The sequence below is a fragment of the Colletotrichum abscissum genome (assembly GCF_030869225.1).
Source record: "Colletotrichum abscissum strain IMI 504890 chromosome Unknown Scaffold_80.1, whole genome shotgun sequence".
Lineage (NCBI taxonomy): Eukaryota > Fungi > Ascomycota > Sordariomycetes > Glomerellales > Glomerellaceae > Colletotrichum > Colletotrichum abscissum.
Window position 1 is genome coordinate 7,639 of NW_026850526.1, and position 21,849 is coordinate 29,487.

General features: G+C 48.3%; 8 protein-coding genes across 8 annotated transcripts; 5 read left to right on the top strand and 3 right to left on the bottom strand.

Annotated features, from left to right (window-relative positions):
• Window positions 1–551: 551 nt before the first annotated feature.
• On the top strand, window positions 552–851 carry CABS01_16032 (mutanase; the record flags this gene model as incomplete). Its single annotated transcript, XM_060549364.1, has 1 exon — window positions 552–851. One exon carries the CDS (start codon window positions 552–554, stop codon window positions 849–851), a length of 300 nt encoding a protein of 99 aa, XP_060390220.1.
• A 1,067-nt stretch (window positions 852–1,918) lies between these two features.
• Window positions 1,919–3,462, bottom strand: CABS01_16033 (ATP-dependent RNA helicase eIF4A; the record flags this gene model as incomplete). Its single annotated transcript, XM_060549365.1, has 4 exons — window positions 1,919–2,614; window positions 2,675–3,099; window positions 3,166–3,240; window positions 3,426–3,462. 4 exons carry the CDS (start codon window positions 3,460–3,462, stop codon window positions 1,919–1,921), a joined length of 1,233 nt encoding a protein of 410 aa, XP_060390221.1.
• Window positions 3,463–5,305: 1,843 nt separating this feature from the next.
• On the top strand, window positions 5,306–6,878 carry CABS01_16034 (glycoside hydrolase family 76; the record flags this gene model as incomplete). Its single annotated transcript, XM_060549366.1, has 3 exons — window positions 5,306–5,882; window positions 5,944–6,188; window positions 6,258–6,878. The coding sequence occupies 3 exons, from the start codon at window positions 5,306–5,308 to the stop codon at window positions 6,876–6,878; spliced, it is 1,443 nt and encodes a 480-aa protein (XP_060390222.1).
• Window positions 6,879–9,890: 3,012 nt separating this feature from the next.
• On the top strand, window positions 9,891–10,980 carry CABS01_16035 (short chain dehydrogenase; the record flags this gene model as incomplete). Its single annotated transcript, XM_060549367.1, has 3 exons — window positions 9,891–10,307; window positions 10,391–10,449; window positions 10,599–10,980. 3 exons carry the CDS (start codon window positions 9,891–9,893, stop codon window positions 10,978–10,980), a joined length of 858 nt encoding a protein of 285 aa, XP_060390223.1.
• Window positions 10,981–12,582: 1,602 nt separating this feature from the next.
• Window positions 12,583–13,515, top strand: CABS01_16036 (uncharacterized protein; the record flags this gene model as incomplete). Its single annotated transcript, XM_060549368.1, has 2 exons — window positions 12,583–12,968; window positions 13,023–13,515. 2 exons carry the CDS (start codon window positions 12,583–12,585, stop codon window positions 13,513–13,515), a joined length of 879 nt encoding a protein of 292 aa, XP_060390224.1.
• A 325-nt stretch (window positions 13,516–13,840) lies between these two features.
• Window positions 13,841–15,318, bottom strand: CABS01_16037 (monoamine oxidase N; the record flags this gene model as incomplete). The annotated part of the gene is made up of 3 exons (XM_060549369.1): window positions 13,841–13,927; window positions 13,981–15,080; window positions 15,138–15,318. The coding sequence occupies 3 exons, from the start codon at window positions 15,316–15,318 to the stop codon at window positions 13,841–13,843; spliced, it is 1,368 nt and encodes a 455-aa protein (XP_060390225.1).
• Window positions 15,319–16,154: 836 nt separating this feature from the next.
• On the top strand, window positions 16,155–18,142 carry CABS01_16038 (choline transport protein; the record flags this gene model as incomplete). The annotated part of the gene is made up of 9 exons (XM_060549370.1): window positions 16,155–16,234; window positions 16,290–16,494; window positions 16,551–16,620; window positions 16,674–16,829; window positions 16,887–17,148; window positions 17,201–17,738; window positions 17,789–17,834; window positions 17,887–17,969; window positions 18,041–18,142. 9 exons carry the CDS (start codon window positions 16,155–16,157, stop codon window positions 18,140–18,142), a joined length of 1,542 nt encoding a protein of 513 aa, XP_060390226.1.
• Window positions 18,143–18,491: 349 nt separating this feature from the next.
• Window positions 18,492–20,811, bottom strand: CABS01_16039 (uncharacterized protein; the record flags this gene model as incomplete). The annotated part of the gene is made up of 9 exons (XM_060549371.1): window positions 18,492–18,655; window positions 18,708–18,800; window positions 18,857–18,916; window positions 18,968–19,101; window positions 19,163–19,263; window positions 19,306–19,477; window positions 19,533–20,156; window positions 20,212–20,591; window positions 20,662–20,811. The coding sequence occupies 9 exons, from the start codon at window positions 20,809–20,811 to the stop codon at window positions 18,492–18,494; spliced, it is 1,878 nt and encodes a 625-aa protein (XP_060390227.1).
• Window positions 20,812–21,849: the final 1,038 nt, after the last annotated feature.

Below are 21,849 nucleotides of genomic sequence, written 5' to 3' on the forward strand. Positions count from 1 at the left end.
TTATTACTTATTAAATAAAAGATCTTTTAGGCATTACTTATTAAATAAAAGAATTTCTCAAGTTTTATTTAATTTTTTTTAGTGATTACTTAATAGCTTAAAGAATTCCGTAAACTTATTTACTTATTTTTATTTATATTAAATTATTTAAAAAACTTTTTTTTATTTATATTAGGCGGCCATAGTGGTAAAGTAATATTAGGCGGCTATAGTAATAAAATAATATTAAGTAGCTACGGTAGTAAAGTAATATTAAGTAGCTACGGTAGTAAAGTAATATTTAGTAACTACGGTAGTAAAATAATATTATATTTTATAATTAAAAAAAAATAATATATATATATATATTAAAAGTAATAACTAAGTAGTTATAATATAGTAATACTTTTATTAATTTCTCGCTTTTTTAAAATATACTTTATTTTTAAGTAAAAAGTATACGAAATTCTTAAAAATTCCTAAACCTAAGCCCATTTAGCCTACTTAATACGCATACATCATATACCAGTAAGCTAATCGCCCCGTAGGTTGGCAACACTAAGAATTATATAATGAGCGATTATAAGTATAACATCAGTCAGGCCCAGCATGCGCACATTAATAGGTTCGCTCTCAACATAGCGCGAGACGAGGCCATCAACGTTAAAAGCGTTGAGAACATGTTTAGCGCTACAGAGGCTGTTGGCTTCAAACTATTCTTCTCTTTCGACTACGCCGGTCAAGGCCCGTGGGATAAGGAGGATGTCATCGCTATGCTAGACATTTATGCCAATAGCCCGTCATACTTCCGACACTCAACTGGTCAGCCTCTAGTATCGACTTTCGAGGGCCCAAAGCAGTCAGATAACTAGGTCGAGATCAAGCAGCGAACTGGAGCCTTCTTCATGCCTTCTTAGTCATCCCTCGGCGCAAAGCGGGCCATAAAGAAGGGCACGGCCGACGGGCTCTTCAGCTAGGGTGCTTGGCCGGAGGGACCCAACGCTATCAGTAAGGAGATTGATGCCTCCTATGTCGACTTTCTCAGAAAAGATGCTAGCGGCAAACCCAGGCCTTATATAATGCCCGTTTCGCCTTAGTTCTACACCAACCTGCCCGGTTACAAGAAGAACTGGCTCTGGCGCGGCGACAGCCTCTGGTTTAACCGTTGGAATCATGTGTAGGATATGGAGCCAGAGTATATCCAGATCATTTCGTGGAATAACTACGGCGAATCGCACCACATCGGCCCGGTTAACGAAAGAGCTATAATCGCCTTCGAAACAGGCGAAGCACCTTTCAACTACGCTCTCGGACTGCCCCACGACGCTTAGCGAATGTTTCTGCCATTCGTCATTAACACCTACAAGGCTGGAAAGACCTCATTCACTAGAGAGGGCCTTACCATCTAGTACCGTAGGAACCCTAGTCGTGCTTGTAGCAATGGCAGCACAGTTAGCAACACCGCGGCCCAGGTTCAGGAGGAAGGAGACCCGGCTGATTTCGCCGAGGACAAGATTTTTTTCACGGCACTTCTCTCCGAGTTCGCCCTCCCACGAGTCAAAGTTGGCAACGGAGAGTGGACAAATGTGATGTGGTAACCTAGTCCTAGTGGTACACAAGCATGGGATATTACATTTCAAAAGCATAACAGAACGAACCTACGGTCTACTAACTTCAATCTACGCATCAAGGGCATTCAAAAGCAAATCGCCGCAATCGTAGTCGATCAACTATTAAAGTTCGTCGTTTCTAAAACACTTAGTGCAAAGCGACCGGGTACATCATGCTGTCTACATTTAAGACATTGAGGAATTAGTGGCTAATAGAGGAGATTTTCACAGATTAAGAATGAAATAGAGCCTGATATTTTGAGTTTGCTGTCGGGATGTTTTGACTGTGTACTAATGCCAGAACTATTACCCAAATCTTCTAATAACTATCAAAGTGAGGTCTCTGAAGTCTTGACCCATTCTTGCTTTGTCAAATAGAGCTTGAGATGATCTAAGATTGTCTCTTCAACCTCGGTATCATAGAAATCCTCGATTCTACTAATGAGACAAATATCATCGGAGGTAACCAGATTGACAACGACGCCATTTCGGCCGGAACGACCGCCACGACCGACACGATGTATGTAATTCTCACAATTCGCATGCAGATCATAATTAACAACCAGAGGAATCTGCTGAACATCTATACCACGGGCAAGAAGCTCAGTGGCAATCAATAACCCAGCAGAAGTAGAGCGAAATTCCTCCATAATTACAGCACGTTCAAATGCTGGCAAATCCCCATGCATAGCGAAGAAGGGGAGCTTAAGAGCATCCAGCTTCTCCACGAGCCATTCAGTCTTTTTGCGCGTATTGCAGAAAGTGATTGTCTGAAACGCCGGTACGCTTGTGTACAGATCGAGAAAGGCCTTGAGCTTATACTCTTCCTTCTCGACATTAACGTAGAATTGCTGGATGCCTTCGAGGCGGAATCCCTTCTTCTTGATATAAATATGATGGAGATCATGCATCAATATACCGGTGGCTTCGAGAAGGTCTTGCGGCATCGTAGCAGAGGTACAAACAACCTGGGTCGGGTGCGAAAGAAGTTGGGGAATATCGTAGATATGATCCGCGAAACCACGCTGGGAGGCTTCAGTCAGTGACAATTACAAGAGGTTTTGGAACATTGTCTTAACGCTTACAGCAAAGATCTCATCGGCGTCGTCAAGGACGATCAGCTCTATGTTCGCCGTCTTGAGGATACTACGCTGTATTAAATCCCTAAGGCGGCCAGGTGTTCCAACCACAACGTGAGGGGCATCTTGGAAGACCTTCTCATAGTCAAGCATGCTGACTCCGCCAACACAGGCATGACACCGGATATTCATGAAGTCGCTGATAGCGACTATGAGCTCCTGAGTCTTGAAAGCTGACTCGCGGGTAGGAACGAAAATCAGAGCCTGGCAGGCTTTCAAATCAGCTCTTACTTTCTGAAGAACGGGAATAACGCAAGTAACCGTCTTCCCAGCACCGTAAGAGGATTCGGCAATCACATCGTGACCATTGATGATAGGCATAATGGCACACTGCTGGATAGACGAAGGGCGCTCAAAACCATACGCGTATACTGGAGAGGTATCTCATTTAGCGGCTAGGCGCAGCACAATTCTCTCAATGTATCACGAGCACTTACCACCACGAAGAAGCTCAGACTTGAGATTCATATCATCAAAGGCAACAGCCTTGACGTGTTCAGACTCCGTGTAGTCTGTATTACATAGGTTAGCACTTGAGACATTTTTTAAGAGATATCTGAACCCTAGGTAAACAAGGTTATACCTCCGTCAGAATGATAGTGTAAAGAGTGATTTGATGCCGCGAGTACTACAGTTCGCCATCCGTATCTCACACCATAGTACATAACCTGACTTGGACAGGAATGGAAAAGCCTACCATCGGGATCATTCTCGAAGTCCGTGTTTAAAGCCATTGTATTCAGAGTAGCCAGGCAAGGTTCTCTTTGGCCCTTAAAAATGCGGGCCAAGCTGACTTCAATTCAGACTTGTGGAAGAGAGAAAAAATGAATGAAATTAGAGGATTGGAAAGGATTAGGAATGTTTAAAGATGAGCCGGAACAATGGAGCTCCGGTCGACTGTTAGCCGCTAGACTCGACGCGATTGGTACTGGCGCTTATGTCACTTTAGCGGCTATCACATCCAATAATCCAGCACAGCCACCAAAGCTAGGCAGCCATCCACTAAATCCGCTTCAATCTGGCGGGGTTAATTACTGGATTTCGTTGTGGCGCTTTTATATTAAGGCTATCGCCTAGATAGCTCTAGTCTGTATCCCGGAGGAACTATTCTGACGTTTCTTTCTCTAGCCCTTACGAGTCGGTTCAACGTCAAGCTCCGTCTCGTTTATTTATCGAGTGTTGATAGAGAAAGCGGTTTGAAAGACATATTAATACCGCTGCCGCGAAAGTGCATCTTCTGGAGTTCTCGATGCCGTAGAGACATAATAGCGGATAGAGATTAGAACAGATCTAAACTTAAATGATGACGATAGAGTAGGCGACGATAGCAGTGAGAAAGAATCCAGCTGGTCCCGAAACATTTCATCTAGCCTCTCGACGTAGTCACATCACAGGAAGGATGTGTCGTCTCAATGACGTCGAATGTAGCTCACAGACTCTACGAGGCGCGAGTTTGGCCTAGCTATATCTACAAGAAATGTGTATACCGGCAGTAACTTTCATCTCATGGATCAACGCTGCTCGGGGAGGATACCGACCTTATATAACAATAGCAAGAAGAAAGCTTCGATCGGTTGGCCGACAGATTCGGTAAGCAAATACGAGACGACGTCTTCACGCCTAAGCAATTCCAGGTAGTCATTCTCAAGTACTGAAGTGCTACTAAATCAGCCGTTAACGATATTACTAAATAGTTGTCGAGGAGAATGCCATCATGGGCGAGCGCCAGCGACAAAAGAAAGCGGAGTTAGCGAAGAAGGCTAAGAGAAATAAAGCCCTGTAGATAAAGGCGCTTAAAGCCTTCCCTTCATGCCCAGAAAACGACGCACCTGACTAGGATGTCACTGAGGCTAAACAACGGAACAGGTTTCCCAGGCGGCACAGTCGACAAAAAAAGAAACCAATCACGAGGGGCTAATGAGCGACCAGGGTCAGTCGGAACAGACGAGCTCTCCAATTTTTAAAAAAGGCGGCAAACAAGAAGGCAGTCAATAGTTTTAACGGGTCGAAAGCATCGTAAAAAAGAAACCGATACGAATATATCAAGTCTTCGTTGAGTACGGCGTTCAATGTTAAGCTTTAGGTAGACTCGCCACATATTGTCATACCTCGTTCGGTGTTTAGCGACCGCAAATCCCCCTCAAATACCAATTCGATCTGCATTTAGCCCCCCGACATAACAATTTCCGGGCCTACGTAGGATTTTCGCCAAGCATGCAACGGTTCGATTAAAGAGAGTAACTGATGCGGCACAGCGGGGGGTTAACGCGGGGTCTGACCTCAGTAAGCACTAAGCATGGCGTGTTTGTCGCGAGACCGTGTGTGGTGTTTTACTGCTGTGTTTTTCCTTCAAAAGTTTTCATCACCTATTTCATTTTGTGAAATTAGAGAAAGTCAATCGCCTGGCCGTGGGGTTGTCTTATCTCATCGCTGCTTGTGTCTATCAGGGTGTCTATTTCTACGACCTTCCTCACATTCGTTTTTCTGTTGAGCCAAATCACTCGCTTTGCAATCAACTCTCGTTGTCGTTGGATCTCTTGTGACCAGCTTTTGTGCTTAATCACAATTAATCACAGAATGACTCCGTCCTATGTGTCCGCGTTCGCGGGTGCCCTTCTCCTCCTTGGCAGACTCCCTGGCTCGGCCGCCGAATTCAAGACCAGCTCTCGCGATGAGATTGTCGCATCTTCCAACAAGCTTGCCAAAGACTTATTCACCGTCTACGAGGGCGATCAGCCTGGCAAAATCCCCGGCATTCTCCCGGGGCCTCCCACCCCGAGCTCGGGCGGCTACTACTGGTATCACGGCGCCAGCTTCTTCCAGACCTACGTCGACTACCAGCACCTGACCGGCGACGACTCCTTCCAAGACAGCATCGTGAAGGCCTTAGCCTTCCAACTAGGCCCCGATGCCAACTATATGCCTCCTAACTGGACCGCCTCAATGGGGAATGACGATCAGTGTTTCTGGGGCACGGCTGCGCTACAGGCTGCGGAGTACCAATTGCCGAGCGCGGATGGCAAGCCCTCATGGATCGAGGTGGCCAAGAACGTTTGGGCGAATCAGGCTTCGCCGGACCGATACGACGAGACGTGCGGGGGCGGGCTGCGTTGGCAGATTATCATGTCGAATGCTGGGTATAACTACAAGAATAGTAAGGATCTTCCCGTCGGCGATGTTGGCTTAGGATAGATGATACTAATGCGCCATTGTAGCCATGTCAAACGCGTGTTTCCTCAACATGGGCGCCCGTCTCGCGAGGTATACTGGCAACACGAGCTATGCGGAACACGCTGTGAAGGCGTGGGACTGGCTCGAAAGCGTTGGCTTCATTAACACCACAACTTGGGAGGTATACGACGGAGCCAACGTGGACGACAACTGTACCAGCCCTGCGAAGTACCAGTGGTCTCAGAACGCGGCTATTCTTACAGAGAGTGCCGCGTTCATGTACAACTTCGTAAGTTTGTCCTGCAAGGAGTTCCTTGTCTCTGGAATCATTCGAACTCAGGCTAACCTCTTTCTATAGACGAATGGCTCCGATGTTTGGCATGACCGCGCCAAAAAGCTTGCCGAGGCCAGCATCAAGACATTCTTCCCTAAGGGCATCGCCTATGAAGCCGCCTGCGAAGGTACTAAGGGCAGCTGTCCGACCGACGCCATGTTCATGAAGGGCTATGTCCATCGATGGCTCTCTGTCGCCACCCAGGTGGCCCCTTTCCTCTCAGGAAACGTGCTCACCGTCTTGAGGTCGTCGGCTCAGGCTGCAGCAAAGCAGTGTCAGGATAACTCCAAGGGCATGACGACCTGTGGTTTCTACTGGAGCGACGCCGAGCTCACCGACCCGCAGACTGTAGATAACAGAACGGGGGGCATCACTGGCGTCGGTGAAGGAACGAGCGTGCTGGGTGCGATTTCGGGTCTGCTCATCGGCGACGCCAAAGCGCCCGTGACTAATTGGATTGAGGGCAGTGGGGGCGCTTCCATGCCTGAACCCACTACTAGCACTGGGTCTGGAGGCACTCCCAGTGGAACGGGCGGCTCGCCGTCGCCGACGGAGTCGGATTCACTGGCTGGGCATTTTGGCACTGACGTTCGTATGTTGTTGTTTCCGGCTGTGCTTGGAGCTTGTCTCCTGGCTCTTTACTGAGACTTCATGACGTTACAGTCGAAAAGACATGATACGTCGACATGATTACCCAAGAGCCAATAATGAAGGATATGATGCTCTTGGATATGTTGAAAAACCAGTGATCCTAGTCTATAGCTGTAGTCAGATGGCATTGAAATGCTTTCATCAGCCTCATATCCTCTTATGACGCGTCACATGCCTTGCCATCGAGTGGCTGTTGTCAACTCGACTGAGTCTTTACCCCCCTCTCCACTTAATCTGTCATAACATAATGCATAATGTCGTCTTGCAAAGCCTTCACCATCGCGAACAATACTGAGAAAACTGTCTTGATAGCAGAGTCACCGACTGACACCATGTTCTAGGTAACCCTAAGAGACTGACGCGAATATCTTGAAGAACTATCCCCAAATCCTTTTCCTGCTCTTTAAGATACCTGATTACGGTAGCTAAACCCAGTCCGATCAATGTCTCATACATATCCTTTGAGTTGATGATATCCTATTGATCGTTCCATTCTCCCACGTAGTCGCTCGATGATATTTCTCGGAAACTATCGTATAAGAGTGGTAACCGGAAGGTTTGGTTAAGACGACGTCGAAGATAGCTTTGAACTCTGATATAAAGTGCCCGACTGGTTCGAAACGTCGACTATGCTAAACTAAAACGACTTCTAGTAGTTTTGTTATATGTGCATCTACATCTAGCGTAACCGATTGTTGATGGCGTTTCTGGCTGTCGGTCACGACTGCGGCTGGGTTGGTGGCCGTCGCCAGCCTTCGCGTAGTCCGCCACCCCTGGTCCAGGAGCCAGTCACCCGCGCGGGGTCTTGTCCCGATGTGGGCCGCTGACCTTGTTGCTGCTGTCTTCATGGCCACTTGGTCTCGGTCTTCTCATTGTGGACTTCCTTTCAATCAACAGAGCGGAGTGCACATGAGCTCAACATTTAGAGTACTGTTAACATTTATCATTGTTGTTGAATTTGCTCTATAGGTATTGGAGATCTTGGGGAGATTTCAGCAGCTTACTTTGTATCTCAACGAGCAAAGTCCGGAAGAGAGCAGCAGTATCTATTTTCTGGTGCTGTGCTCCTGGCTCAGTCCCCTGTTTTGAAATGATATCTTAATATTTCTGACTATGGAGGACCAGTTTCTGCTCCATGGATACATTTCTATCACGATAATAGACGCCTGGGCTTAGATTCTCTGTCATGAATCGCAGGAACCTCTACATCAGCCCATATGTGTTGGCTTGTGAGACCGCTAGGCTGGGCTGTCCTTTTCCTTGCCCTACCGCTTCTACGTCCTTTCGGCTTCACATTTACTTAATCCTTCTTTCTTCAGCCCATATTACACCACGCCTTGTCTCTAGTAATGAAAATAAATCAATTACCGCATCTAGGCTCGCTATTGCTATAGTCCTTTGTTCCTTAGGTATTGCAATCTTAATGGCGCTTTACTGTAGTATTAGGTTAACCTACTTACTTTAGCTACGCCCCTCCCCTATCTAGCCACCTTCCCTTTAGGAGGGCTAGCTATAGGAAGGCTTCGCTGAATGGGACTAAAAGCTCTCAAGGTTTACCTAGCCATGGCTTTTTGTCTAGAAGAATGCGCAGTTTTTCTGTAAACGGCGCTTGGTTTTCTCAAGTAAGTGGCTCCTCGCCTCGCTCAATCCGCCATCGATTCGTTGCCTCCAACGCCCTGGGCAAACCTCCGAATAGCCATCTCTATTTATCCAGAAACCCTTCCGTTATTTCCTAACCCGCAATGCTCCACGGCGGTAACTACGTAATAATACTGCGCCGCTAAATCTTATTATTAAGGAATCCCTTATATAACCCCCCGATGTAGTCGGCCTATAGCTCGTCCTTGTTAAAAGTGCCCGTAGCTAAAATGAGCTAGTTACGTCCCTTAGGACAGGGGAAGAGATCGATCTAGTTGCCATGCGGCACCGTCTGTTGAAGGACGGTGGGCAGGAACGCTAGTAGAAGGAGGCTAGTATTAGTAATAGGGGGTATAATATGGATAATCTCTTTATTATAATCGAGTAGTATTATGGGGATACTTGAGATAAGCGTGCGGTTGACGGCTAAGGTACGGAGAGCGTTGAATTGAAGGAAGGTGATGAGGTGGTCTGAGCTTAGTGGGAATAGAATTGGGAGTAAAGGTCGTCTTGTGCGGTGTAGCTGCATCATGCGGGAAGCTGGTACGGCGGACACGGCTTGTTGCTCATCATCCTAGCATTGCATAAGATCTTCTGATCCAACCCTTGTCTCGGGAGAGGTACCGAGTTCATCAGTCTTCTTAATGAGGGCTTTTCGCTTTCCTATGTAGGTAGTTGATAAGATGTTTTCTATGAACTTTCGATAACGAGACATTGTCTTCCTAAGTTCTGATCTGGATTAAATAGAGGAGTAGTTTAATATATACGGTATGCTCGGGTATTGAGCCTAGTCTGTGCTTTCCTACGTGCTGCGGCATCTTTGGTTCTAGTCCATTCGTCCTCTCGACTCATCGCTTTGAGCAAATCAGCAACCTAAGCTATGTCGTCTTTAAGGTCTGCTATCACCCATCGTTTAGACGTACCTCTGCCAATTGTGGTATGATGCCAAACTCGACCCAAGTCTCTGGAGCCGCAGGCTGGATACTGATCGCAATGACGCTAGATGGGTCCGATATCTTGACGTTGAGAAAGGCTGCTGATGTGTGATGCAGGTTATTGTTAGTCTGACGGTAATGCAGCCTGCTCATAGTCTGACATACTGTACTAGAGATAAGAGTGTTACCTGTCTTACCGGGGCGGTGCAGATGAAGGGCGATTAATGGAATGGGATGATCCCAGTGGTCGTCGCTGTGACGCCTAGCCTGAGTAGGTCAAGCTTCATGCAACCTGCTCACATTCCAAGCTAGGACTAGTCTCATGCAGCTGGCTCACCCTAACCCTAAGACCATTAAGGAATCCTTCCTTCGCAAAGTCCGGTGGAAGATTGAATCTTGTTGGCTCAAGGGGGTCTGCGACTTATATTAACTTATGGATACTCAGGTCAATGGCAAGGTAGAATTGCTCGTACCCGTGGTTAACAAGACTGGTATTAAGAGGCCACGGCATATCGTGTTCGGCAAAATAACAACCTTCTCATCATCACAACACTCATCATCAGATAAGAATAACGATTTTAAGCTGTTATACTATCGATCCACAGGTTCAGCGACGTCAGACTTTCTCCAAGCACTATTACAGAAGATAAGATTCCACCCCGACAGTCTCCCCGACCTCACTGGTCAAACATTTTTAGTTACGGGCGGGAATTCTGGCATGCCAGTCTTCCCCCACCTTTCTTCTTTCCCCTGTTCCTCTTTCCAAGGAGTAAACTGGCTAACTTACCAAAACACAGAGGCTACCAGACAGTCGCACGTCTGGCAGAACACGGTGCTCACGTTTACATATGTGCCCGCTCCCCAGACAAAGCAATAACTGCGATTACTAATATCAAAAAGATATATACCTCGGCTAACATCGACCTCTTATAGATGGATCTCATGGACCTTGCTAGCGTCATTACCGCCGCTAAACAGCTCTGCATAGTTTGGTCAACAACGCAGGCATTATAGCAACTCCGTTCGAATTAACCAATGACGGGTACGAGGCATAATAGTAGACTAATTACCTAGCGTACTAGATCTTAATAAACCACCTGCTTCCTCTTATACTACGGACCGCTAAGAAACTTCCTCCTAGTAATATTCGTATCGTCAACATCACTTCGTCGGGCCACTTGGGGGCGCCCCAGGGCGGCATTAACTTTAACGACCCGTCGCTCAAAGAAAGCGGCGGCCCATGGTCTCGATACGGGCAGAGCAAGTTAGCTAATATTCTACATACCATGGCGCTGCACCAAGAATATGGCCCCGACTCACAGCGCGCGCAGAATGGGGGCGGCGAGATATGGGTGTCGTCCGTTCACCCCGGCGTGGTCGACACGAACCTTTCCGGATCGGTAGGGTCGCCCGTAATGAGCTTCCTTTCCGTTATGCGCTGGTTCGGACTGATTTTGCCTGCGGATGAAGGATCGTGGAATACTTTGTTCTGTGCTGCGGGTTCGGATATGAAGGCAGAGTAGAGCGGTAGCTATATTGATATATTTTGGTAGTTCGGGGAGTCTTGGTGGTAGAGTAGTGCGGCAAAGGATGGACTGCTTGCGATGAAGTTGGAGGTGTGGACGAGAGCGATAATGGGAAAAGAGGGGTGGGCTGAGGGTGGAATGAAGTGATAGTTTGAACGCGTTTTTAGACGTCTTGCCTATGTTTTTGGCAATCAGTTTGCCTTGCTCAGGCCTGGCCGACTCGGCGCAGTAAGGCTTCAATATTTCTCTAGATCTTTGATTAGCTTTGAAGCTGCCTGGTATCTCACCGGCGCTCAGTATTCATTTGCCAAAACGCTTCTTAATACGTCTCGCCATACTCGCTTGTTACAAGTCTACTGTCCCTTGTCCTATAAGTCGTGACACAATATGTCTTGTATAGTATAAAGAGGATATTGAGGTCACGAGAGGGAAAGGAGTCTTATTCAAGAATTGCCAATGTCATTTGACCGCACGTTAATGAGCTATGGCTAATGTCTATCCTATAGACGTAGATACTATGTTACCTTAGCTATCTAGGGCGTCGTTTTCAGTCGAAAACCATACGCGGGAAACAAAACCAGTAATGAAAGTCTGATATATGTAGATCTTTATTTTATGACGCCCTGGGTAAACTATTTGGGCCGCACAAAATTTTTAAGGTAGGATTTACTTTTATTTCCACTCTTAGCCTCCTAGCTTACCAGCTTATCATATACGTTGATTTAGTTGAAAATTCAGACTTTAGGTCTCTTGTTATATATGACTCCTTTCCTGTAATTTCAGTACATTGATCGAAGCCGAAGATAGCCTTCTAGTAGGATTAATGTAGCTAAGGTAAGTACTGAATTATGAAAGATAATTAATGACCTAGCGTGACCCCTTCAACACTTAAAGGCCGTCTGGTGCTGTTAAGTCTTTTTTTACGTAAGCGCGGGACACGGCGTTAATCATAAGAGCAGAAGCCCCGTTTATCCTAACTCAGTTTCCTGCAACCTTTACTCATCATAGCAACCATGCCAAGGTCGCTTGCACGAAAGAACGATGGTAGGTTGTATATTACCAACGCTATGGGGCGACCCTGTGCCGCTGATATCGATGAGCCCCGTGTGACACGACTGATATGACTTCTTAGGATGCTACGAGTGCTGTAAAAGGCGGCTCCGATGCGATAAAACCGAACCAGAATGTCTCAAATGTCGAAAGAAGGGAATTCAATGCTCCGGGCAAGGCCTACGGTGTCGCTTTAGCAGCCACATGAACCCTCCGCAGTCACAAGAAGCGACATCACATCATTCACGACTCAGTTCCAGGCGACGAACCACACCTACCTCTTCATCGACTATCCAGGCGATGCCTCGCGAGCGACTTACTGATGACAAGACTTGCGACACATCTACTATAGACCTTCCTTGCGGTATAGCTTCCAGACAAATCGAACCAGAAAATACCGCACGAGTGATGCCATTACGGGCCGGATTAGATGCAAATAATATCTCTCCGCAAGCAAGGATGCTATTTGATCATTGCAGGTTATCCCTTTATCTTGCCTTGATACTTTTCGTCTAATTGATACTAGTCTGTTCACACATCGCGCCGATGATGGTAGTTCTCGATATCGCAGGCAATGGATACCGTGATATTATCCTTCCACTGGCTACGCAGGACGACGTCCTCGCCAGAGCGATCTCGGTAGTTGCAGCATTTCACCTTACCCGGAAAGCTCCGCATCTACGACAACCAGCTATTGCAGGACATCGTGCTATTCTCGAGAGGCTGCAGAGAGACTCATTGCATCTTCCTCCGGAGCGGATCTTCACCCCTTACACTTGGGCAACAATTATGGTGCTGCTGGTCGGAGAGACCATCACTGGAGCTGACAATTACCTTCACCTTCTTGAAGCGCTCACATGCTTACGACAATCTCCCGAAGCAGTGGACGCTTTGCCCTCTGCTTTGCGAAATTTCTTTTGTCAGCAAGTCAAAATGTAGGCAAGTGTTCACCTCTGGTCGCTGAATGGTGCTGACCATCTCGATTTAAGGTTCGAGCTGTTTGGCTTCCCACTATCAAGCGAGGAGAAAGGAGCCCTTGTCCTTCAACGAAAACCGGATTATTATATGGACTTCATGACGTATCCCACTCTTCCTTCGGCGTCCGAGCACTTGGCCAACTTACAGATCATGCGAGCAGCCATTTGCGACGCCTGCATGCTTTATCAGCAGCGGACTGCATCCTCATTAGCGACGCCAGATTTTACGTCGCACGTGGAGCGGCTTCGCCAGCGAGTTCTCCCTCTCGAAGCACACACTCCTGGCGCCCATGCACTCGTCTGGACCTACTTTGTGGCTGCGTCTGAGAGCATTTTGCCGGATCACCGAGTTTTCTTTTCTTCGAGACTAAGAGAGATTTATGACCTCACCGGTTTTGGCAGCATACCCGCCGCGCTGACAGCGTTGGAGACAATTTGGGCAATGCAAGGCATCAAACGGTGGACAGAGATCGCTTGCAAAGACTTGCCGGTATTAGTCATGTAACAGGTGACAGGTTCAATCTCGCAGTTTATGTTGTCTCTCTAGGTTTACGTTTGCAAGTTGCTTGAAAAGACTTCTCCTACACCGAAAGAATTGCCACTCTCTATTCTATGCCAGCTTTGACCTCATACGGACATGCTCTCCCCGCCCAAGATCATTCCTTACGGTCAAAGCCGCGCGAGTTCCCTCTTCAATAGCTCCGTCAATGAAGCTACGCCATCCCAAAGCCCAGTCTGAACTTGCAAAGAACACCTTGCCATGACAAGCTCTCATGTCATTCAGATGGTTGGACAAGAGACCTGGCCCAGGGAAGAACCTGGAATAAATATTAGCGCAAGTGCTGAATCAAATACGAAGAGTTCATAACCAACCAGGCGCCTTTTGCAAATTCGTCCTTGGACCAGTTGTGGAATACCTGTAGGGCTATCAGCCGACAGAGCTTGAAAGAGCGGGAGACGCTTAGCTTACAATTCTCTCGATGTTCATGGGAGTCAGCCCCTGAAGAGCCTTCTTCGTGGCCTCGATGTCTTCATCCGGCTCGAAATGGTTGTGCTGACCACCAAAAGCCACGATATGAGTATTCCCGGAAGGAGTCTCTCCGTCCCCTAGTGCATAGAAGAGTCCATTGTGCGGGTAGCTGATGCCTGTGTAAGACCTTAGGTCTCGGTCACGCACCTCAGCATGCACCTTGACGCACTGATTTACGTGCCCAATGCTGGCAGCAGCCTGTTTCCCCTGGGGTAGGGGCGGATCAAAGGTAACGTTGTTTAACACGTTCAGGGGGATGGCGCTGATCATCCTCCGCGCCTTGAATCTTTCGGCTTGTCTCGTGGTGACTTCAACTCCGGCAGTCGTGTTTCTCACTGTGGCGATTGGCGAGTTGAACGCGTAAGTGAGGTTGCCCGTGGCTAAGGCCTCCTGGAAGAATCGTATGGCGAAACTGGATTGGCCGCCGCGAAATTTGTACTTTACAAGATAATCAATGCATCCCTCGTATGAGTAGGCACACAAAGCCCACCAATGGAGAAATTCGAAGAAGCTCGTCGTTTCGAGAGTTCCTCCGCTGCAGAGCAGAACAAATGATTCCACTGCCAGACGCTCATTTGGCGTCAGGGAATCCTGAATTTCGGCTAGACGATCGGCAACCGACATGCTGTCCAGTTTTATTGCCTCAGAAGAGAACTTGCCGGTGTGGCTGAAAGGTATAACGTTCTTGCCGTACGCTCCGTCGACGTTCACGAGTTTGCGAAGGCCTGACTCAACAATTTTATCCTGGATACCGTCAGCACAGCGCCTCGCTCGTTGAGGCCATCCACGCACCTCTTCGTCGTGGGTGAATCGCTGAGTTGTTCTCCCATTGGAGATATGGTACTCATTGATCCCGCGGGAAAAGTCGTAAGACACCTCCAATTCGTCCTGCATCTGGTATCGCATTATCTCGCGCCACACATTCGGCTGTCCCCAGAAAACCCATGTCCCACCCATCTCAAATGGATAGCCTCCGATGTTAGATGACCATGACCGACCACCTATTCGATCGCGTCCCTCGAGGAGGAGTACCTTCAGGCCTGCGGCACGCATCATTTGTCAGTGGCGAAGGTCGTCAACGACGGGAGAAGTATTACCTGCAACAGCAGCATCTCTTGCAGCAGTAAGTCCGCAATATCCAGCGCCTGCAACAATCACGTCGTAAGTAACGTCGTGGGCAGAGGTCAGGTTGCTAGGAGGCTGAATGGCGCCAATACACGGTACTCCAGGCTTCAGACCATCCTCCTCGGTCCATGAAAAGCCATCTCTCGATGCCATGGCCCAAGATTTGACGATGATTGACTTTGAAGGGAAAGACTTTTGGAATTGAGAGAATTGACCAATTGATGAGAGGAGACCAACACACACGCACTCATGAGGTGGCAGAGCTTCCCGGCTTAAGTAAGTACTGGGCGAAATTGAGGCCCGACACCCACGGACTTAGCTACCCCGTCTCGCAAAATTGTCATCCACATCACGACTTGACTCACCAGGTGCCGCCCATCGGCGCGGGAATCTGGAACCTACGCCTCTTCGCTTGATGAGATAAAGTATTGCCTGAACCAGAGGGTTGATTGAGCGCTCGTGGCCCTACCCCTGGAAGCAGTCCCACCTTTATCAAAAAAAAGTCTCGAGAAATTCCCTATTTTGTCCTAGCCTTAGGATACCTTCTGCACCCCGCACTTTAGCTTTGTCCCGCCATGCAGAGTGCTCGCGAATTTCCTCAATCCGGCAATTTTCAGAGCAGTTCATGAAAGAGATAAGCGAAACCCAATTGGCTGGGAATCGCTTAGATTCAATCTTCGGTAACGCATGAGATAGCATTCGAGGCTTGTCACGAGTTTCACTCGTCCAAGCAGATAAGACATCGCCGCAGATTCGGATGAAGGATACCGTCATGTTGCCTGTCATGAAGGGTAGCTCGTTGTTCAGCTTGTGCGTGTTGAACGGCATGATACCTCGTTATCTGCCACCCAGTCTTCGCTGATGAACTACAAATGAGATGGGCAGCCCACTTGCGCTCTAGTATGAATTGCAAGTCCAGCCATAAGGTGGTCGGTTTTCAAGTCCACGACTCGAAACGACCGTACAACATTTCATTCACTCCAGCCGTGATGTCGCCTCCGAACAATGGCCACCTTCAGGCCCGCCTGTCTGGCCTCAACATGGTGGCAATGGCTTTTGCGATTCTGAAGTAAGCCCAGTCTCGTTCCCTCAAGGAGCATGTAGTTGACAGACGCACTTCAAAGTACTTGGATTGCTCTAGCAGGCTCAATCGGACTTGTGCTTCCGTCTGGCGGGTCTGTTTCACTTCTCTACGGCTTCGTCTTTTGTGTTTTATGCAACCTCGCCCTGACGGCGAGCCTCGGCGAGCTAGCTTCCATATGGCCTACAGCTGGTGGCCAGTACCACTTCGTCTATGCCCTTTGCACCGATAAGTGGAAACGAGTCATGGTAAATCGCTCTCTCCAGCCCATTTTGGTTGCTCGATGTACTGAAACTGGACATAGAGCTTTTGGGTCGGCTGGACAAACATTGTCGGATGGCTAGTCGTTGTGACTGTCCAAGGATTTTTCGCCGGTAAATATCGATCCTTCGCAGCCTGCAGTTGACTATAGCTTACGCCAATCCAGCTCAATTCGTGTGCGCCGCGTCTGTCGTCGCCTCTAATGGAAGATTTGTAGTCACGCAATGGAATACATATCTAATCTTTCTCGCCATTTTAACATTCGCCACTGTCGGTAACATTTGGGGCAATAGAATCCTGGGCAAATGGAATGACTTCGCTAGTAAGGAGACCCAAACCTCGAAGTTTCTGTTGCTTGTCAAGAGCTCACATCATGAAGTGTTCTGGTCGATTCTTGGTGTTATTATCATCAGCATCATTCTCTTGTCTCTCCACGACAAGACAAACGCAGACTACGTATTCACGTCCTTCAACAACGAGACAGGTTGGCCCGACAGCATTGCCTGGGTTCTCGGTCTTCTACAGTCCGCTCTTTCCCTCATTGGCTTCGACGTCATCCTCCATATGATGGAAGAGATGCCTAATCCATCCCGCGACGCCCCACGGGCCATGATTTACTCTATTGTTGTTGGAGGAGTGACGTCAGTATACCGCTCCCTTTGCCACCTACTAGCACACTTACATATCGAACAGTGGCTTTGCCTTCATTCTTGTTATGCTATTTTGCTTCACCGATCCAACGACGGTCCTTGCAACCAACACTGGCATGCCCATTGTGGAACTCATGCTACAAGCAACTCGAAATCCGGCCGCAACCTGTGTGATGACCATTATGCTTGCAGTCTGCTTCATCAATGGATGCACTGCCAGCACTACCAGCGCTAGTCGGCTTCTTTACTCCATGGCACGAGATAACGGTATCCTGTTCCCTAAATACTTTTCACACATTACTCCAGGCCACAATGTCCCTACTAACACCATACTAATGTGCTATGGCTTCAACATCCTGTTCGGAACGTTGTATCTGGGACCCACGGTTGCCTTTGGAGCATACATAGCGTCATGCACTATCTTTTTGAATGTTTCGTATGCATTTCCCATTATCGCCCTGCTTGTAAGGGGGCGAGATATTCTGTCGCAGCATCAAGTGCCGAATGCACCATTCAGGTTGGGGAGGTGTGGCTATGGTATCAACTTGATTGCTGCTTTATTTGTCTCTGTCACTTCAATCGTAAGCCCTTTTTGCTTTCGTCGACAAATGGAAATGCTAATAAATACCAGTTCTTTTGTTTCCCCGTCGCTCTGCCAGTCACCAGTGATAACATGAGTCATCTCACCCCTATCCCCAGGTAGATTGGTATGTACTAACAACATAGCAGATTACGTCTTAATCGTGGTCGCAATCTTCATAATCATTGTTGAGAGCTACTGGCTTGCATACGGGCATAGATTCCAAGTCGAGGTGAGCATCATTGTCTTCTTCTTCTCATTCTCACTATAAGGGAAAATCGGTGGCTGACCCTTAAATTATAGGGAATTCAGGTTATTCTTGGTCAGCACGAGAGTGTAACGGCCAACAATGCGTATGAGCTGGGCTTGGATTTTGGGACTACAGACCAAAAGACTTCGGAATGAGGGTTAGAATTAGACTTTGTCTATAACGAAATCATTCGGGAGGATTATGCTGAGCGGAATCTCTACTACACCTGACAGTAAACTGAATTACAATCTAGTTTTAGGATTAAAGGTCATGGCGTAAATTCTAAATGAATCTTCCCGTGTTATGCGTAGCTTTTTAAGGGGTTTTATCAATTCCATACTCATCTAACACTGTGTTTCTTATTCTCTTAATTACGAATTTGCTTTGAGTATCAAACTAGAGAAAAACTAGAGATTTGTACTGATGCCGACTCTAAAACAACGAGACATCTATCTCATTCCTCAAGTGCCCATTTATAAACTCTGTTTTATTGATTTCTTTCATTTAGGCCGAGTTGGAGCTATTATCCTTTTTCGACTCGCTGGCGACAGCAATAATTGCGGGTGGCTTGGGAACCTTTTGTCGGAAGACATGGCGCTTGAAGAAATAGGGAATAGAGTACTTGATCTCGTGGCTGATGAAGTGTTTTGTCGGAACGGAGAAGACCTCTGGTAGTGGGGGTTAGCACAGCGACGCAATTAAGGAAACAGTTCGACATACGGTCCAACTCTTCCAGAGTGAGTTGCTTAGTTTCTCGGACGAAACAGAAAATCATGCCCCAAGCAATTAGGTTGAGTCCAGCGTAGAAACCAACTATGCCAGCGAGGTTAGTTACAGGACAAGGATCAAAATTACCCGAAGATACTTACAAGCACCAGTTGGAGTCATGGCAGTGCTCATGCGCGGGAAGGTCAAGCTGAGAATACCAGCTGAGGAGCTTGTCAGTCAGATTTCCTCGATATAATGATTGCATGGCTTACCGAAGGTGTTGTTAATGCAGACAACCCAGGCCATTCCTTGCTCACGCTGGATGGTAGGGAAAACTTCGGCAGAGTACTGGAAGGCGACAGGGCCTTCACCCAGGGAGTAACAGATGGTGAAAAGGTAGATGAATCTGGTTGACAGGACTGTTAGTCTACCTTAGGTGAGGTATCCATACAAGTGGTACTACTCACAAAGCGACAGGTCCAATCTTTGGCCCACGGTCTTCCGTTGGGTTCAACAGAGACAAGCCAGCAGCCAGGAGGAAGATGCACATCAGAGGGAACGTCTGAGGCTGTTAGTTTGCATTCAGCAGATTTGGCTCATGTTAACTCACGATCATGCAGAGAGTCCTTCGGCCCTTGGTGTCAATGAGGAATAGGGTAGGGATCGTCGCAATCACTTGGATGGCGCCGTACCCCAAGGAAGCATACAGGGCCTCTACGGGCGTGTATCCTGCATCGACGAAAATTGTAGAGCTGTAGAAGGAAATGATGTTGATTCCGCACCTAGGTAATTGGGTCAGCATAACAAATTAAGGATGAAGATGAGGAGGATTCGCACATTTGCTGAGCAAGCATCACAGTGCTAGCACCGTAGTTGGCGCGCCTGATTCTAGGGATGGAAAAACAGTCCCATAGGCGACGGAAGTAACCAGCGCCACGAGCCTCCTTGAGCTCCTCCTCATATATAACCCACGAGTAGTAGAAATCTCTGGCCCCGATAATATTATGGGCTCGAAGTTTGCACATGGAGCGGAAAGCCTCGGCGTGTCGGCCGTGCTTCATGAGCCAACGCGGGGACTCGGGGCAGAAGAATATACCAATAGCCAAGATGAAGGATGGGATGAAGGCCGAGCCCAGCTGGAGTCGCCAGGAGATATCGCCGGTATCCTTGACAATGACATTTGCGCAGAAGCCCAGAAAGATGCCTGCGACGACCCAGAGTTGCCAAAACATGACGAGTGCGCCACGGACTCTGTGGGGAGCCATTTCAGCGGAGTAAATGGGCACAGTGGCGTTCTTTGCGCCGATGCCGATGCCCATCACGAAACGCGCTGCGAAGAGACCTTGCCATGTTTGCGCAAAACCGGAGCCGATCGGTGTAGCAGTAAGGCACAAAGCCGTGATGAAGATCTCGCCGCGTCGGCCAAAGTAGTGGTTGAGAGGATCGACAATGAAGGCGCCACTGCGTGCGGGGAGTTAGCAATTGCGATAGGACCCGGGGAATGATTGTCACCAACATCAGACCAGCCGTGAGAAAGATGATGGAATTAATCAGACCAATGAGCCACTCGTCTCTGGAGGACCCGCTGTTGATGCCAAGTGCCTCGTGGAATGTCAGGTTGGCACCGTTGGAACCAGTCTGATCCCAACCCTGCGTCGCGGCTCCGATGGCACAGAGGCCAATCGAATACCACAGCATCTTTGGGCCGTGCCATTTATGGTCCCGCTCATATTCGAGCGCCCGACGCTCGTCTTCGGAGAGGTCTGCAACGTCGTTGAAGTTGTTCATGTCGCGCGCGACCATCGCCGCGCGACCGAAGAGGGCGGCATGTTCACCCAGGTTGTGCGTCTCGGCGAACGCCACGGCATCTTCGACCGTTTGCTGTGGGGTTTTGCGCTGGGAGAAGAAGGCGTGTCAACGGTTTTGGGAGCGTTCCTCCTGAGCCTTGGCGCAAACAGGAACTCACCTTCAGCGGGTTCTCGACGATGTTGACGGCGGAGGCCTTTCCGCTACCAAGACCCTCGGCGAGCTCCGTCTGGGGCTTCAAATCGCCGCCTGTATCCTTCTCGAACGCATCGTCCGAGTGAGGGACGTGGTCGATTTCGTTGATTCCCATGGTGAGCTTGGCAGCGTTCAGATTAGCTTGGCGGGATCCAGAAATTGTGGCAGTTCACTGTGAAATGTGCGACTTGCGCCAATTGATCAACGATGAGCCAAGTAACAGTAGTAAAGCCAAGCAACGGGAACGACCATGGCCAAGTCTTATGTATTTCCGGCCAGACAGGCTGTCTCTGCAAGAAGGCGGCTCCATTAATCACACTTCCAAGTTCCAACACCCAAACCCCAGACGCTTCCAACTTCCCCGCTCTCCGCACTGGGGTAAGCATGAGGTGGGGATTCATCCATCAAAGGCACCCAAGCAACAACATCAGGAGATGATCATCCGTATCTACATAGTATGTAAGCCCCTCGTCTGACATTTCGGCGTGTCGGGGATATCGGTCCCAGTTGGACTCCGCCTTTTGTCAGTAAACTCGAGCTCTCGAGGCAGTTGGGAGCGCGTTCACGGGAGTTTGCAGGTTTTCATTGGAAGGTTTGAGATGAAAGAGTGGAAACCAGTGAAGCTAGTGTTGCCGATCATGTCTTGGCCTTCCCGCCTGCCTCCTGATTAGATGTACTCCTGGACTTAAACATGCGTCATAGGTTCAATCAACATGGGGTTTCACGCTCTGGGCTGGCAGGCACGCAAGCTGGTTCAACAACTCGTATCTCCAAGCAACAGTTCACCCCGAATCCAACGTTACTTACTTTGAGTGGGTAATCACCACTCCATTTTACCTACGTGGAGTCCAGAACTTTCCCCGCACGAAAGCCCGGTGTTACCATCGTTCTGAGCTTCGTTTGGGGTCTGAAAAGGACCTAGCGGATTTGAATCATTCAACAAGCCGAGGGCAATGATTCCAGCGCGGTCTAGTGTAGTCCTCATCCCCATCTCAGTCGACACAAATGAGGAGAGACGCTATTATATTACCCCGAGATTATCAGTCCATGTTACCCTAAGGACAGAAATAAATGGAAGTTAAAAAACCGTCCCAGCCATCATCGCTTGCTCATCCATCTGCCGCTACACATTCACCTTCCTCGTACTCCAGCT